This window comes from Aedes aegypti, chromosome 3 (genome assembly GCF_002204515.2).
Source record: "Aedes aegypti strain LVP_AGWG chromosome 3, AaegL5.0 Primary Assembly, whole genome shotgun sequence".
Lineage (NCBI taxonomy): Eukaryota > Metazoa > Arthropoda > Insecta > Diptera > Culicidae > Aedes > Aedes aegypti.
The window spans coordinates 1,773,514-1,792,780 of NC_035109.1; the positions used below are offsets into that span (position 1 = coordinate 1,773,514).

At 38.2% G+C, this 19,267-nt stretch overlaps 1 protein-coding gene across 1 annotated transcript in view; it reads right to left on the bottom strand.

Moving 5' to 3' along the window:
- LOC5568557 (probable 4-coumarate--CoA ligase 1) overlaps positions 1-19,024 on the bottom strand; it is an 84,729-nt gene extending 65,705 nt beyond the window's left edge. Inside the window, exons 1-4 of the mRNA XM_001652333.2 lie at positions 18,539-19,024; positions 17,557-17,773; positions 17,144-17,494; positions 16,968-17,079 (exon numbers count right to left, since the gene is read on the bottom strand). Of these exons, the coding sequence (XP_001652383.2) occupies positions 16,968-17,079; positions 17,144-17,494; positions 17,557-17,773; positions 18,539-18,766 (908 nt within the window). The 5' untranslated portion in view covers positions 18,767-19,024. The remainder of the gene's footprint in view (positions 1-16,967; positions 17,080-17,143; positions 17,495-17,556; positions 17,774-18,538) is intronic.
- Between the last annotated feature and the right edge of the window lie 243 nt (positions 19,025-19,267).

Here is a 19,267-nt window from a genome sequence, read left to right on the forward strand (position 1 = left end):
TCGAAGCCAAACCTCAAATTTTCAAGAGCACAAATCTGGAGAACCGAACTCCCATTTGAGCTGAAAACTTAATCGATTAGTCACCATCCACGATTAGTCACCATCCACGAGTGACCAATCGATTAAGTTTTCAGCTTAAACGGATATTTGGTTCTCCAGGTTCGTGCGCTTGAAAATTTGAGGTTTGGCTTCGATTCATCTTCGCCTTAAGGTGAAGATGGATCGGAGCCAAACCTCAAATTTTCAAGAGCACAAATCTGGACAACCAAACATCCGTTTAAGCTGAAAACTTAATCGAATTGTCCCTGGCTGGCGGTGACCAATCGATTAGATTTTCAGCTGAAACGGGTGTTCGGTTTTTCAGATTTGTGCTCTTGAAATTTTGAAGTTTGGCTTCGATTCATCTTCACCTTAAGGGCCAATTTCTTGACTTTTCGCTTAAAGCGTAAACCACGTTTACTCATATGATTAAACTAGGTTTAAGGCCTAAGCGGGGTAAAGAAATCGGTCCTAAGAGCACTAAAAATTTGAGTCAAGGAGGAAATACGGTTCCTCTTGTAAGCTAGAAAATCTCGGTTATTCTGCAAGTTATGCAAACTAAAAATACGGATATTTTTAGCACAGAAACTGAGCTACGGTCATATTGTTAAAAATGTAGGAATAAACAAAACATTAAGATATTTGTCGAAATATTTAAATACTAAAAATATATTATGTCTGAAAATATTTCTCTATTAACCAATAGACGTGGCATATCGTATGGATGAAAAAAGTACCACTTAAAAGTTATTTGACAAACAGTTTTTTATCAAATTTTGATCTTGTTAAATGTATATAATTTTGCTCTTACTTTGAGGATCCAGTTATTTTTAGGTTTAAATTTATCAAAAATATGTAGTGTTTTCATAAAAAAAATACAATCAAATTAAGATTTCATTTAGCATAAACCTGATTTGTCAAAGTATAACTTGATTCCCATTTAGGAAATAAAAGGATAAACACTTGTTTCTATTGCATTGCTCAAGTTGTGAGCAGTTGTACTTAAGTTTTGTGGCTGAATTGCAGTGATTTATAATTACATGATTTGGCTTACTTGGCATTTTATTAATTAAACACTCGCAGATAACATCTTCAACATGAACAGATGTATTAATGCAATGGATCATTAAAATAACCAAAACGGCCGCTATGGTAAGCATAGATAGTGCCACCGTAGCCTTGTGTGTTTGACAGAACAGCAATGCTGTCACAATGTTAAATCCCATATACAGTGGCGCCTTTGTTTTGATGCGGTGAGCACTTGCAAAAACTACCTTCAATGATCCATTTGTAGAAAACGCGATAAGCAAAACAACTTCAAAAATATGCTCTATAATCTATCTTGAATCATTAGGGACCCATAACAATCAAGCAGATCTTGCTGAGATTAAATCTGTTTCTTAACGGTGATAAATTTGAAACAACGAGAAATTGTAAAAAAAAACATATAAATGCTTCATTTAAGGTGATTATAGAACGAAGCCAGACGTCAAAATTTCAAGAGCACAAGACTTGAGAACCAAACAGCGCCCGCGTTGAAAATTTATCCCATAGGTCACCACCAGCAGGCAAGCCGTTTGATTGATTATAAACGCGAACTGTTGTCAGATTCTCCAGTCTTGTGCTCTTGAAAATTCAAAGTTTGGCTTCGTTTTATAATCACCTTAAGTGAACTTTTATTAGACCATAATTTCATGCAATGTTTTATATAAATAGAAGTTGTCAAATCACTTCAAACCCAGAACCACCCCTCCTCCAGACCCGAAAAATTATAAGCCTTGCCAAGTATATTTTTGAAATTCAACACTACACATCATACAGGTACAAAGCAGTACTTAGTTTAATGTAATTGAGAGTGGTTTTTACAGTTATATTTTTTTAAAGTTGTGTTTTTTATTCTTAAACCCTTTGGGGAGTTTGATAATAACAAAACATTTGTTAATTACTACTATAACAAGCTAATCACCCCTATTCTTGTTTACGTTCGAATGCGCTTTCGATCGAAAACCGTTTCGCATTCTCGTTTACGCCAGCAAAATCAAATGGGCCATGGATTCGAACGAATGGGATTCGATCGAAGGTTGGATCCGCCGTAAACAAGAATGAGGGTGAATAACAACAAATACCAAATTATAGCCTTTTTTAATCAAACTGAAAGCATTGTGTTAAAAGTTTGAAAATCCTTCACATATATTCTATTTTTTTGGTGCAGCATCTGAAATACGAAAACTCCTACGATTGCTTCAGCATTTTGTCGAGTTTTGCGATCTTCAGAGCATATTTTTGACATTCTTAACATATAAAGATTACGTAGCAAACCATGAGAAAAATGGTGTTCATTCAATAAAAGTTGAAAAAATGTGACTCCGATTTGTCCATTAGGAATATGAACACATTGTTGTCCCACTGCATTAGTAAATCAATCGGATTATTTGCAAAGTTATCCAACAACTAAGTTTAATAATTATATTGAAAATTTTAGGATGTTATCACATATTTGATCAAAAAATCTTCACAATGAAAACAGAACTCATTTTTGACCTTTGGACTCGATTTTATAGATTTCCAATTCTGTAAGATTAACATGTAATTAGTCTTCTTCTGGTAGTTTAGTTTTGCAATGCTGATATACTTTCGACCTAGTGGTAATATTTTTTATTGCAAATTGCTGCGCTTAGCGATTGTTCTCGAATTCATTCTCATTGTTGAAAAATTTCAGTAAATCGGAATAATGCGTCCCAGCTGGGCAATACGCCCCACTTCACTTTCATGAGATTGAGGCTTATTTTACTCGTAAATATGTTTACAAACTTTAAATATTCGCGAAAAAGTGATGTTGTGCATAATAGTGTTTTGAAAAGTATAAACAACTAATAGCAATTCCAAAAATATCGAAAACCAGGTTTTTGGCGTCCGATAAGCAAGCTTCATTGTAAATGAAACCCATTATTTACTATCCAGCTTTTTACGCTAAATATAAATCAACATGGGGTAATTCAATTCTGACATTTATTACCTACAGATTTTATAGTAGAGTCTTAGCTGGCAATGATTTTATTTTGTTGGAGTAACTGTCATTAATTTTCACTCGATTTGTTTTGCAGCTACATCGTACAGTGGTCCAGGAATAAGTTTTACGCGGAAATATGCATTTTGAGCTTTGGAATGAAACATTAGACAAAAATGGTTAAGCCCTTTGTTTGGTGTTATTGAAAATTAGGGTGGACCACATTTTCATAGAAATTGTGTAACTTACTTTCTTATTTGTAGAAATTATATTATACATGCTTCAGCAAAGTTATAGACCATTTAATTTCAAGCAACTTTGCCAGAAAAAGTTTTTTTGTATCTCTTAAATTGACCGATTGTGAATATCTCTGATTGGGGCAAACATAAAAAATATCTTTTGACAGCATTCAAGAGACAAAATAAAATTGTATATTATATCAAAAAATTACAGATGTGTTATTTTTGTAACTCTAATAAAATACTTTGAAAAACAAAGGTTTTTAAGCAGAAAAACTTTAATAACTTTTGAACTAAAATAGATATCATCAATATTTTTGCATGAAAATTTGCGTTTTGTTAAGTTCTTAAAGTCGTTCATAGACTGCTTTGACGAGAAATCTGAAATAAGAAAGATAGGGCTCTAAAACTATTTTGAAAATTTTCATGGTTTGTATTTTTTATTATTTTACATTTTGAGCATGAAAATGAAATTTTAGACAAAAATGATCTTCTACAAAATTGTTTCTAAATATGTAAGCTTTCATACTGTATCATTTGAAACTAGGGTGGTCCACAATATCACACATATCATATAATCAACTTTTTTATTTGCAAAAATACTGGTATATGCTCTTAGGCATAGCGGTAGAACTTGAAATGTTGATCAACTTTGCCGAAAAAAGTTTTTCTGTACCTCAAAATTTGACCAATCTAGAGCATTTTTTCCTAATCATCGCAGGGTGGTCCAACAAAAATAAGTTATTTAACTCTAGTTTTTTTAATATTATTTTCTCGCCAAAGTCGTCTATGAACGACTTTTAGAACTTAACAAAACGCAAATTTTTATGCAAAAAGATTGTTAATATCTATGTTAGTTCAAAAGTTATTAAAGTTTTTGTTATAAAAAATGTTTGACTTTCAAGAGTTTTATTAGAGTTACAAAAATAACACATCTGTAATTTTTTGATATAATATACAATTTTATTTTGTCTTTTGAACGCCGTCAAAAGATATTTTTTATGTTTGCCCCAATCAGAGAAATTCACAATCAAAGTAGGAATATTTTTGGAAGAAAAACAATAATAACTCCTAAACGGAAGTAGATAGCGAGTTTCTTCACTCACCAAATTACGCATTTTTTAAAGCTCTAAAAGTGTTTCATAGACTACTTTGATGAGAAAATTGAATTGAAAACTCTAGAGCCAGAAAACCAGTTTTGTTCGGACCACCCTATGTCACCGTAGGAAAAAAGCTCTAAATCGGTCAATTTAAGAGATACAAAAAAACTTTTTTTGGCAAAGTTGCTTGAAATTGAATGGTCTACAACTTTGCTGAAGCATGTATAATATAATTTCTACAAATAAGAAAGTTAGTTTAATCATTTCTATGAAAATGTGGTTCACCCTAATTTTCAATAACACCAAACAAAGGGCTCAACTAATACAAACAACTTTGTAGAAGACCGTTTTTGTCTAATGTTTCATTCTAAAGCTCAGAATGCATCTTTCCGCGTAAAACTGATTCCTGGACCATAGTGCATCGTATTCAATTTGTTTTATTTTTACATAGGTAGACCATTTTCTTATAATTTTAAATGATTTTGTATGATTTCAGGCCATCAATGATCCATTACAAGTTAACTGATGTGAACGAATTTCCTGATTATTTTTGGATAATCGGGTTATTTGATGTGGATTGTGGAAAGCGAATATTTAGCGCTTTTCTACGAAAGCAATGCATTCTACGAAAGCAAACCATTTGTACCTCGATTGCAACCGCGGTTCAAGTTTTGGTGCAAATCTTCGGTTGCATCCAAGGTTGAGAACGATGACACAAACGGATGGACAGAAAATTGTTCATATCCACGCTTATCAATTTCTACTTATTATGTTTGTTGTTTAATGTAGTAAAATCCTTGGTTTTTTCATAAAGTTACCGCTAAATGTTATTTAAAGTGTTGATCTTAGTTGATCTGCCTAAATGAAACATTTATTCAAGCCTCAAGGGTCTTGCGATTTGAACCAAGAAGTTCCATATATGATCGTAGAAATTTATCCGCGTGGATTTCAACCGTTCCCTAACTGCCTGCTTTGTGCAATTATTTGAACCAAATTTTAAATCGAAGTACACATGTACCGGGTTCGGTTTGAAACACTTGTACAGAGACGAAGCGCGTTTGTGGTTCAACACAAGTTGCAAGGTTCAAACCAAAGTTGAACATCGGTTCGGTTCTTGGGAAGACTGTGCAAAACACAAAACAAACTTAAAATTTTCAGCTCGTTTTTTTATCAATAATATTTTCTCAAAAAGTATTTTGAAATTTGCAAAACCCCCCCTAGAACCAAAACCTGTCTGCGCACTGATTCAAACAAATGAATTTACACGTTATTTAACAATGCTACGATGAAGGGCGGATCCTCTCTTCTATTATCAGCGTTGCCAAGCTTCCAGATTTGTCTGGAATATTCCAGATTTTTGAGGCCCCATTTGACAAAAATCTGGAAGATCCAGATAAAATTTTAAACGAATTTGTAATGCTTTGTAAATAATTTGTAAGGTTCTCCATATACGAGATAAGGGATCCAGACTTTTACAGGCAAATTTTCAAAATCTTCCAGATTTTTGAAAAATTAACTTGGCATCCCTTTATCTTGGTCCATTCATGTGCTTGAAAATAACAAGCTACACACTCGGTTACCAATGACGTTTAGGGAGAGATCCTGAATTATGCGAGATACAAAACTGTTTTTGTATAACGTACGAATAAAGTTGATTTTTTCTTCATTTAGGACCCATAATTATATAAATGATTTTCTGTTATTATTATAAGAACCATAATTAAGTTTTCATTGAGATATATTTATATATTTATATAAATATTTTATTATTTATATATATATAAATATATTATTAAATTATTTATATTAATATAAATTACAAATTAAATATTCAATTATAATATAAAATTTTATATTATAATTTACATAAATATTTAATTTTAATATAAAAATTTATATTTAAATTTAGAGGGCTCCACTAGAGCCACATTGAAGTTAGAGTTTAAAACATTGCCCTGATATTTATGGGGCCCTTCCTACTTGCCTGCCTCAGACCCTTATATCAAAGGATTCACTTTACGGCATTTCTTCGGGGAGGGGCCAATGCATATAGCACTTAACACATGTAGCAGAAGTGGATGGATCAAGGTCGGTCACTCTACGGATACGTTCCTTGGGGCCCACTAGATGGAATGAGGCAATAGTTAGGTGTGGTTAGGTGTTCCCTGATTGGGATAAAACCCAACTAAAAAGCACTCGTATGTCAATGTCTTTATGTTTGACTGTCCTATTAATTTTGAATAAAATCAGTACAGCATGTATTTATAAAATTGTAACTATTTTGTTTAATATTTTTATTATGAAAAATCAGCAAATAAAAGCAAAATGAAGTACTCATATTTGGGTATTTTTGCCATAATTTCGCACAAAATCAAATAAGAGTATACCTATTTATGGGTAAAGCCCACTTTACCCATAAAATGAGTGTATGCACTTTTTGACGATTATGGGTAAACTTTACCCATATTTGGGTAGACTGATCTTAGCGTGTAGGCAAGGAAGTGGGGTAGCCTGTGCACCAACCACAGAGTCCAACTATTGTTGGAATCCCTGGCTGCATTAAATGTAGAGTTGGCAAATGTGAGTACAGTGAGAACCTTCCGCAGAAATGGTGCAGAATCGATCATCGACGTGACATTTTTCTTATCCTCTCAGGTACCATAAACTGGCGCGTTAATGACGGTTAGACTCTTAGCGATCATCAATCGATTCGCTATAGTATAATACCAGGTGGGCGGTGGGCAGTGCGATGTAACTCGACCCAAGCCCAAGGTTGGAAAACAGCGCGCTTCGATTGCAAAGTATTCACTGAAGCCCTAAGGCGCAGATCACTCTGGACCTAAACGGTGAAGAGCTAGTTGGGGGCTGTCCATTAATTATGTAAGGGTTTATGGGGGGAGGGGGGGGGGGGGTTAAGATTTCTTACGCGCCATGCAATTTATTTTTAATTTTCATACAAAAAATCTTACCTTGGGGGAGGGGGGGTTGGGTTTGAAAAATCCTGAAAATTGTCTTACGTAATTAATGGATCGCCCCTTGCTGTGAAATCACGAGCGTGTGATGCTTCCATGCCGAGAAAAGCCCTTCCAGAGAGAACAGGCCACCGGTGTACTGGTGGTGCGAATCAATTGCAAATCTTCGAACAATCTGCCTTCGGACTAGACGAAGAATGCAACGTGCACGCACAGACGCACAAAGAGAAGAACGCGGTTCACCATTCATAGAGGCAACGTGCAAATGCTACATGTGTTGTGCTAGCTGCACTGGCCCCTCCCCGAAGAAATACCATAAGGCGGTTACGGGGAGATGATGGCCTGAGTTCAAGGGTAATGTCGGTGCACTCCATACCCCACTTGCTCATGTACAGCGCTTGGGCTGGTTTTAGTGGGTCGTCGTTTGTGCGGTATCCCCACACTCCCTTAGTTACCTAATCAGGGAGTCTGTTTGCAGATTCCTCCCTTGTTTAAAAAAAAACTGTTATTAGCTGAGAGCTTTCTTTGCCAAAATTGCCATTTTTCGCATTCGTATATCGCGTGGCAGGTACTATTATACTCTATGCCCAGGGAAGTCAAGGAAATTTCCGTTGCGAAAATATCCTCGACCGACCGGGAATCGAACCCAGACACATTCAGCATGGCTTTCTTTGTAGCCGTGGGCTCTAACCACCAGGCTAAAAAAGGCCCCATTATAATACATTATGTGCAAAATTTTACAACATTAATAATTTTTTTCAAAAATGACCATTTTTGCGCAAGAAATTAGAGCATCTTTAAGAGCATCTTTAACGGGGGCGACTATTCCGGTGAGTAAAATGATCACCCACAGAGCTGTCATTTTAGTTTAGTCACTCATTCTCACACCGGTCGCTACTATATTTAGTGACTCGTTTCCGTACCGGTCGTTGCCTTTTGGGTCAACATATTGGGTTGTGAAAATAATGGTGATCATTTCAGGTTGGGAATTTTTGGAACTCTACTGGAATATCTATTATATTGTGGTGCGGAATCATTATAATTCAATCGGAAATACTTGTGAATCTGACTACAATCCTTGGGATTCCGGTATTTCAACCGGAATTCTTGGTATTTTAACTGGAATCCTTAGGATTCCAACCAGATTCCAACTGGAATCCTCGGGATTCCGACTGAAATCCCCTGGATTCCGACTGGAATCCTCTGGATTCCGACTGGAATCCTCTGGATTCCGACTGGAATCCTCTGGATTCCGACTGGAATCCTCTGGATTCCGACTGGAATCCTCTGGATTCCGACTGGAATCCTCTGGATTCCGACTGGAATCCTCTGGATTCCGACTGGAATCCTCTGGATTCCGACTGGAATCCTCTGGATTCCGACTGGAATCCTCTGGATTCCGACTGGAATCTTCTGGATTCCGACTGGAATCCTCTGGATTCCGACTGGATTCCGACTGGAATCCTCTGGATTCCGACTGAAATCCTCTGGATTCCGACTGGAATCCTCTGGATTCCGACTGGAATCCTCTGGATTCCGACTGGAATCCTCTGGATTCCGACTGGAATCCTGGGGATTCCGACTGGAATCCTGGGGATTCCGACTGGAATCCTGGGGATTCCGACTGGAATCCTGGGGATTCCGACTGGAATCCTGGGGATTCCGACTGGAATCCTGGGGATTCCGACTGGAATCCTGGGGATTCCGACTGGAATCCTGGGGATTCCGACTGGAATCCTGGGGATTCCGACTGGAATCCTGGGGATTCCGACTGGAATCCTGGGGATTCCGACTGGAATCCTGGGGATTCCGACTGGAATCCTGGGGATTCCGACTGGAATCCTGGGGATTCCGACTGGAATCCTGGGGATTCCGACTGGAATCCTGGGGATTCCGACTGGAATCCTGGGGATTCCGACTGGAATCCTGGGGATTCCGACTGGAATCCTGGGGATTCCGACTGGAATCCTGGGGATTCCGACTGGAATCCTGGGGATTCCGACTGGAATCCTGGGGATTCCGACTGGAATCCTGGGGATTCCGACTGGAATCCTGGGGATTCCGACTGGAATCCTGGGGATTCCGACTGGAATCCTGAGGATTCCGACTGGAATCCTTGGGATTTTGTGGATCCTTTTCTTGGAATTCCAGTCAGAGTCTCAAGGATTCCGGTTGGAATCCTGGGGATTCCGGTTATTCCGACCGGAATCCTGAAGATTCCATTCGGAATCTTGAGGATTCCAACCGGAATCCTGAGGATTTCAACTGGAATCTCGAGGATTCCGACTGGAATTCTTGGGATTCCGACGTGAATCCTTGGGATTTTTTGGATCCTTTTCTTGAAATTCCAGTCAGAGTCCCAAGGATTCCGGTTGGAATGCCAAGGATTCCGGTTGGAATGCCAAGGATTCCGGTTGGAGTCCCAAGGATTCCGCTTGGACTCCCAAGGATTCCGCTTGGAATCCCAAGGATTCCGGTTGGAATCCCAAGGGATCCCGAGGATTCCAGTCGGAATCCCGAGTATTCCAGTCGGAATCCCGAGGATTCCAGTCGGAATCCCGAGTATTCCAGTCGGAATCCCGAGTATTCCAGTCGGAATCCCGAGGATTCCAGTTGGAATCTGGTTGGAATCCTAAGGATTCCGGTTGAAATACCAAGAATTCCGGTTTGAATCTCAAGGATTCCAGTTGGAATCTCAAGGATTCCGGCTGAAATCCCAAAGATTCAAGGTGAAATCCTGAAAGACAAATTCTTTCGAGAAATCGAATATTTCAAAAATTTCTCCCGGATTTCCAATATTTACATAAGATTCCTAGTATTCTTATCAAAATCTTGAAATTTTACCAGAATTCCTAAAATTTCATAATTTCCACTTTATGCGCATCATAATTTCAAAATTCCCACCAGAATCTGAGCACTCCCACTGTATGCTTAAATTAAATCGAATAGCAGCGCTACTATCGCGCAACTAAATTTGCTCACCCGATGCTTACCGAAAGCAGCGCTGTCTTTTTGCTACCCCGGTTAGTAGCGCCCGGTACGGATCAGCGTAATGGTGCTGCGCAATGTAATTTAGTTTAGTCGCGCACCGTTAAAGTTGCTCTAACGGGGGCGACTATTTGGGTGATTAAAATGATCACCCCCAGAGTTGTCATTTTAGTTTAGTCACTCATTCTCACACCGGTGGCTACCATATTTAGTAACTCGTTACCGTACCGGTCGTTGCTTTTTGGGTTAACATATGAGTTGTGAAAATAATGGTGATCAATTCAGGTTGGGAATTTTTGTAACTCTGCTGGAATATCTATTATATTCTGGTGCGGAATTATTAGAATTCCATCGGAAATTTTTGAGATTGTTTATGAATCCAACTGGATGCTAATTTGATTGGAACCCTTGCCAATTCTACCGGAATCCTTGTAAATCCTACAAGAAATATTGCAAATTTGACCGTAATTATTATGAATCTGACTGGAATCCTTGGGATTCCGACTGGAATTCCAGTCAGAATCCCGAGGACTCTAATCTGAATCGCGAGGATTCCAGCCGGAATCCCTAAGATTCCAGCCGAAATCCCGAGGATTCCAGACGATATCCCAAGGATTCCAGCCGGAATCCCGAGGATTCCAGTCGGACTTCCAAGGATTCCAGTCGGAATCCCAAGGATTCCAGTCGGAATTCGGAGGTTTCTAGTCGGAATTCTAAGGATTCCAGTCGGAATTCCAAGGATTCCAGTCGGAATTCTAAGGATTCCAGTCGGAATCCCAAAAATTCCAGTCGGAATCCCAAGGATTCCAGTCGGTATTTTTATCAAAATCTCTTTCCATTCCAGTCAGAATCCCGAGGATTCCAGCCGAAATCCCGAGGATTCCAGTCGAAATCCCGAGGATTCCAGGCGGAATCCCGTGGATTCCAGGCGGAATCCCGTGGATTCCAGTCGGAATTCTAAGGATTCCAGTCGGAATCCCAATATCCCATAATACTCCGAAATCGATAAATTCTTACGAGGATTTTCGAATATTTCATAAACTTCTATCGGATTTCCAATAATTGCATCAGATTCCTAGTATTCTTATCAAAATCTTGAAGGTTTACCCGAATTCCCAAAATTTTGAAATTTCTACTTCATGCGCATCATGCATCAGATTTCCAAAACTTCAACCAGAATTTCATATCCCACACCGTATGCTTGAATTCAAATCGAATAGCAGCGCAACTATCGCGGTGCTAAATTTGCTCACCCGATGCTTTCCGAAGGCAGCGCTGTCATTTTGCTACCCCGGTTAGCAGCGCCCGGTACGGATCAGTGTAATGATACTGCGCTATGTAATTTAGTTTAGTCGCGCACCGTTACGGCTGCTCTTAGTGAATGAACCCATAGTGCGTTGCTTCCAATTAGTTGGCTGCGTCATTTCCCAAGATGCACTATGTTACAACAGGTGGCCAAAAAATCGAAAAGAAAAATTCACATGTGTTCGGGACATACAAACAGACGACACACTGGGCCGTATGAATAAAATGTAGTAAAGTTGAGTTTACTACATTCTCGGTAGTAAACGTTATATGTGGAACACGAGTGGAACATGTTTGTGTCATTTTCCTTTCTACACCTTTCGAACATACTACTAACAACGCATTGCTATGAATAAAGGTAGCATTTACTACAAAGCTACTGGTAGTTAGCTTCAGAGGTTGCTACACATGCTTTGAAATTGCAGAATTGAATGGAATAATTTACTTTTGAGTAAAAATCATGAGAAAACGATATGAGTTTTGATATTTCGGAAGGTATTTTGAGTTTTGTTTAGGAATTCTGAGGTTACGAAAACATTCGCCGAGCCAATGCTGGGATTCCGAAAAGATTACCGGCAGTAGCAATTTGTAATATCCGTGTGAATTCTGGCATTACGATAATTATGTTATTTTCTATGAATTTTAGGATGTCGGTAGGAATTCAGATATTTATAATGTAATTCTGAATTTTACGTGTAAATTCTGACATCTCAGATTTTCTTTGGAATTCCGAAATTCCTGTAGGAACTTTGGGATTCCGATTGGGATGTCGGATTTTTTATGGTAATTCTGACAGTTTAAATACCATTCTAGGAATATTGCGGAAATATTAGGTATCTGGTAAAAACTCTAGAATTGGGGTGGGAATGGGATTCCGAATATTAATCTCTTGGAATTCTGTGGGTATCTTTGAGACGGTATTGCTGTAAGAATCTATGAGATTGCGGTGGGATTCCTGCGAATTATTGTGTGAATATTTGTAATTCTGAAAATCAATCTTTGTAATTATTGTAAAAACCTTTAATAAGATTCCGTTGATCTCCAGTTCCGTTGGAATTTCAAAGCAAAGCTTTAATATAAACGTTTTGAATGTCGGTAAATATTTTATAGATTTCAATGGGATTTATCGTAAAATCGATAAGAAATTTAATAATTTCAAAGGGAACCCTGGTGTTTTAGGGGAGATCCTCATTGAATTCTAACGACTACCAATGGAATCACTACAATTCCCATAAAAATCTCGACATTCTAAGTTCTAGACATTCCAAAGATACTATCAGAAACCCCCAAAATAACGAGAATATCACAGAAACACTTAGAACTTCCGGAATTCAACATGCTGTTAAGAAAACACACGGGGAGCATCAAAATTCTACCGCAATTTCCCCAGAATCTCAGTACTGGTACTAGAAAATATGTGATTCCAAATTTGGTAGCTGTAATCTCAAGATCTCTTCAAAGATGTTAAGCTAATATTAAAAAAAAAATCATCAATCACTGGCGTTGTCGAAGACCGAAAACCACCCAGAAAATTATTTGATGTACCATCATCATAAAATCATAAACATAAAGAGAATACCTTCCTTAGCCGAGTGGTTAGAGTGCGCGGCTACAAAGCAAAGCCATGCTGAAGGTGTCTGGGTTCGAATCCCGGTCGGTCCAGGATCTTTTCGTAAAGGAAATTTCCTTGACTTCCCTGGGCATAGAGTATAATAGTATCTGCCACACGATATACGAATGCGAAAATGGCAACTTTGGCAAAGAAAGCTCTCAGTTAATAACTGTGGAAGTGCTCATAAGAACACTACGCTGAGAAGCAGGCTCTGTCCTAGTGAGGACGTAAATGCCAAAAAAGAAGAAGAAGAAGAAAGAGAATACCACACTAAACGCAAAATTACACTACAAATCTTGTCAAATAACAGCACCTTCATGATTTGTGCAAATTGTCGCGTAATCGATTAGATTCCATGGATTTTCTTCATATGCATGATTGTATTAATTTTAAGCGTCACTCTGAATAGATTGTTCTTTACGTGCAGAATCACTCTGCACTCTGAATGGAAATTTCTTAACGTGCAGCTTCAGTCACTGCTCATGTTCGAAAGTAGTAAGTACTACATGTTCGAAAAGTTTTTTATTCATACCAAAAGTGTAGTAAACTTTGTGGATTTTGTTTTTGAGTAGATGCTACATGTGGTAAAGTTCAAAGTTTTTTATTTATATCATCCACTGTCGTGCTCGTCGCTGTGCACCTTTTCTGAAGCTATAAGTACACTGCCAACTGTGTAAATATTATTATTTAGGGTAAATGATGGCTTCGGCACCCTGAGGGTATTTTCGGCAGCACTAACTTATCGTCCTTGTTTGAATTTATCTACGGAGCCAGAGTTAACTTCAATGTACTCAACATATTCCTTGAACTATAATCTTCCATGTAAATCACATCTTTCACAAAATTATTATATAACATGGGTTTTATCATTAAATGAAATAAATGCTTACGAAATTATCGTCATTCGTGAGCTGCCGAATAAAGCAACACAAGAACAGCTTACAAAAACTCACTACTTTAATAGGTCCAATTCTCCGCTCCAATGCCATTTTTTTCACAAAAGCTACACACCGTTCACTTAATGCACTATTGAACTTTTTATTTGTATATAATGCACTCGAAAATAATTAATTTTTATGCTTTAAATCACAACTTAAAATTAATGCACTTTGATTTCCTCGGCAATCACTTTTTATTACGGGACCAGGTTGCCAGAAAACCATATTCAATTACGGTATATGGGATGGTACACAAATTATGTCACGCTAAATTTCAACTTTTTTAAAAGTTTTTATGAGTTTAATTTTAAAGATAATGGTGCTAAATGTTTCAAAATTGGATAGAAATGACGAAGTTATGGTGATTTTACTGAATGCCATTTTTTATAACTTGAAAATTCACCTTCACGACGCTTGCGCCACCTCTAAATCTCAATATTTTTAGCTCGAACTTTGAGGTTTCTTTTTTGATGTGATTTGAATTCATTAGATCACACGAATTTTTGATTTCGAGAAGTTTTGAAAAATAAGCTGCACCCTAATACACATTTATTTTTTTTACTCCAAACTCAATAACGGCGCCGGCCACGTCCTTACGGTCGACGAAGAGAAGAGAAGCGAATGTTAGTGTGAAGTCCATTGCTACTAGAGACCGGGATCGCCTCTGCATCTCCATGGTTTTCACGGAAAGGAGTTTTGTTTGTGGGAGGATTCATGATCAGGATTCACCTTGGTAAGTGATGCGATTCATGTAGCCTAAATTTAAAAGGTTAAATATATAATAACAGTGGTTATACATATATAATTAACAGTGTTGAGATTTTTAAATTCGAATTATCCAAAGTTATTGTGACAAATTGAAGAATAAGTACTTCTTCTTCTTTTTCTTCTTCTTGGCATTAACGTCCTCACTGGGACAGAGCCTGCTTCTCAGCTTAGTGTTCTTATGAGCACTTCCACAGTAATTGAGAGTTTCTTTGCCAAAGTTGCCATTTTCGCATTCGTATATCGTATGGCAGGTACGATGATACTCTATGCCCAGGTAAGTCAAGGAAATTTCCATTACGAAAAGATGCTGGACCGACCGGGAATTGAACCCAGACACCTTCAGCATGGCATTGCTTTGCTTTGTAGCCGCGGACTCTAAGCACTCGGCTAAGGAAGGCCCCAGAATAAGTACGTACATCTGATTTTTTCTATAAAACAGGAATAAGGGCTTTTACCCACACATTCAGTGACGCGCTATCCATAGTTTATTTAACGATTAAATAAATGTAACATTGCCACGAAACAATTTTTTGTTATCACAAGCATGAAACGAGCTCACCAGTTGGTAATCCATCATTGATTGAAGTCAAAAACTCGGCATCAACACGTAAAAACTGAGATAGAAAATCACTCCAATGACGCGCGAAAACGAATTATTAGGCATTGAATTTCTCAAGGCACTGCCCGGCAAAATGTGAAACCGAACTCCGGCGGCGCGAAAACCGAATCCGCTGGCTTGGGCTTTACGAAGCGCACTCTTTTACCAAGTCGACTGGCATCAAAACACGAGAACGAAAAAATAACTCCGCCGACGCAGATAAGAAACGAGCCCGCTTGCTTGGATTATACCAAGCGCTTTCTTTAAGGCTGTGAACCGTTTCATCAATTCGTTTAACTTTTAGTTAAAATTTGACATTTCGATAGTTATTTTCCCCTCAAATGGTTAAATTGAACTTCGCGGTCGGCCCATTTGAGATTTGACAGTCGAATAGTTATTTCAGAACGAAGCTGACAGATGGATAGTTATTCTCAAATTCAAGGGAGCAGAAAAGAATTCCGAACTGTCAAGTTTAACCATGCTCTAGAGCTGGGTTATTTTTAACCGGAGGGGAAATAATTATCGAGCTGTCAAATTTTAACTAAAAGTTAAACGAATCGGTGAAACGGTTCACAGCCTAAATGAGTTTTCTTGGTTTAGTAAATTAACAGACTAAAGCTACAGATCAACGGTAAACATTAATTGATGAATTTATAGAGTTAGATCTGCTATTCAGAACTCAGTGAAAATAATTAAGTTGGAAAATGGTGTCCTGGTGTGTTCATTGCTGCTTCACATGTTTTGTATGATTGATTGGGATAATCAAATCCAACCGAATATTTTTGATTGACTTTGTGGAAACATGACTCAATTTGAATACATTTGTTAGCAGGAGTATAAATCACTACTAGGAACCTAATCACATACTCCTACTAAAAATCAGCTGGATAAGATGCGTTATTTTTTTTTTAGAATTTTCCAATAATTTCAATATCAAATACACCTATTTTTAAAGAGAAAAAAGGTTTTTTTACTATTACAATTGAATAGTTAAATTTAAGAAATAATCGAAATTATGTTTAAAATGAATTAAAGACTTCGGTTTAACGAAGGTTAAACTATTATAAAAAAAAAAACAAATGTGAATTAACAGATTTTATGAATAATTATTAATTACTCATTGAATGTTCCATTAATTATTTGACGATTGCTTTGTTTTTGATTGTCAGATAAACGATGTCCACGCGGTTTATTTTTTCTTGTTCGTTATGAAAGCCAGAGATTCGCTATCATTCGTCATTCATATTCACATGCTTCATAAAACACTTGTCTTCACATTTATAAGCACTTTCATTTTTTTCACCGGTATAATTGAAAATAACGCGGAACCGAAGTAAAACGTGACAGATCTTCTTTTACAGTAACAATGTGATATCTGGAACATTCTTAAATAGAACTTACCTTGGAATTGACACTAGATGATTTCTACTTTTGAGGCACGAGTTAAGAATACCATTGAAGCCATAAATGTGGAAAAATGGTGGAATTGTCAGTATGGTTTCGGTGTAGCCAGCTGGAAAGATTACCAGAATTTGTTGTAAAAATCGATTAATCGATCCTGTAAAAAACGAACTCACCAAACTCCGGCCTATTGTACTTGTTCATTTCCGGATGTGACCCCTGGGCCAGGTTTGCCACCAGATTATTGTGGCTCAGCTCGACTCCTTTGGGCATCCCAGTGGTCCCAGATGAAAACGGCAAAATGGCCGTATCTTCGGGATCGACTACCGGCAGATCAACGCTATGGTCTTCACGTAGTAACTCCTCGAAGCCGAATATGTTTTCACCGACATTGTGCCGTCCGCCAATACTGATCGTTCCTCGGTATTTCTTGGCTTTGCTTTTGTAGATTTGTGCTACCGGTAACAGCACAGGCAGTGTAATGACTAAGCGCACACCGGCAATGTCGAACTGTCGGCAGATTTCCTCTGCAAAACACGTAGATTTTGTAATTTCATGAACAGTTACAGATTTTTCCCTTGAATCGTACCTGGTGTGTAAAGTGGATTGGCGAAGGTGGTCGTCAACCCTGCCATTAAACTTCCGTGTATGGCAGGGACGAACTCGGGAATATTTGGAAGCAGTATCCCAACTACTTCCTTTTCGCGCATGGCGCAACCTTTTTGCGACAGCAAAGCGCGCGCCATTCGCTTGGTCATCTCGTAGATCATGCCGTAATTGTAGCCACGCTTGCTAGATCCACACGTCTGTCATAGGAAGAAAAATAATGTTTTTGTGTACTGAATCCGCCGCCTACTTTGGGAATTGGGACTCGGGAACGTCTAGCTAATGTGCCCTAACATCGTTAATAGGAAGTGATTGATTACATGCCTGCACGTGATTAATGCATAGAGATAATAATCTTTCTATATGGTATAACCACAGGCAAACAGACGTTACTTCTAGAATATTGTCCTTGAAAAGATAATCCACGGTAAATCGATAGTTCCTTGGATCGCATTTGCACTGATTTTATGTTCTATAACTCGATAACTATTTAACTCGATGGTACCTTCAATATAGAGTTATGTAGAGTTGACTGTAGATTCTTCAATTTGAACATTACATTTTTTGAACAAAACATCTATTTAATTAATTAATATTAATTAATATCTTTGTCACCCTCTAGATACAAATCTCTTCGGCATTAGTTCTGAATGTCTGTGCTATTGCGTTCACAAAGTCACACCTACAAATTCAACCAAGGCAAGCCAATAACGGTCAAAGTGCATCTTTTTTCGCTCGTAGCGCTTGATGTTGATATTTACGTCTATCGCTCCAAAACAAGCCCTTATCACCTATTATATAGCAGTAGGCTACGGAATCGAATAAAGATACTGAGAATACTATACTGAATAAGCAACTCAATAGCTGATTTTGGCAGTTCAATGAAAACTAGATAACGCTACGCGTATGCGCAGCTGACGCCAGCCTACTTTGGACCCATATGGCGCTGTCGAGATTATACTCACAACTGCTGGCTTATCGGCCGTTTGCTCGTATCCTTTGAAAATGTAGTCCGTCAGGCAAATCTTTGGAATGTCCACCGGTCCGTACTTTGACTCGACGATGTTTCGCTCGTATCCCGCCTGAGTGCTGTAGGCTGCCTCACACTGATTCACGACGGCGCCTGTAAGCTTTGCGGAAGTGATTCTCACCCGGAGCTGACTTCCGAAACGTGGATTCAGCAGTCGCAGCATTGTTATTGCGGTGGCGTTATTTCTTCCTCACTACACTTATTGATAACAGATTTGACTTTACTTAATAAGAGATTGATTAGAAGCTATTGTGGATTCGTGTACTCCCCTGCAAGACTGACCGGTAACTGATTTTCAAATCTACAAGATTGATTAGAAGAGGGTTCCGTTATAGCGCAGCTTAAATATAATGAAAGAGTAATGAAGATGACGACGACGCGATTCGCGTCTCGCTCGTCCTCTGTTTGGACACCGTGTGTTTTCTGAGATTAGGAACAATTATAGATCCGGGCTCTCTCCGATTTGCATCTGCCTTAGTATTGGGACGATGAGCGATATTTTCATCTTTGTACCATGACTAAAGTTTTCTAGTCTGAGTTAGACTACCATACAGCATGGCACAGGTGCACTGAAGCGGTCTGTTTCACAACGAAATGTTTGGTTGCTTACATCGATAATGACCGAAAGCGCGAAGGGCGCCAACATGCCTATTGGAGACAACTG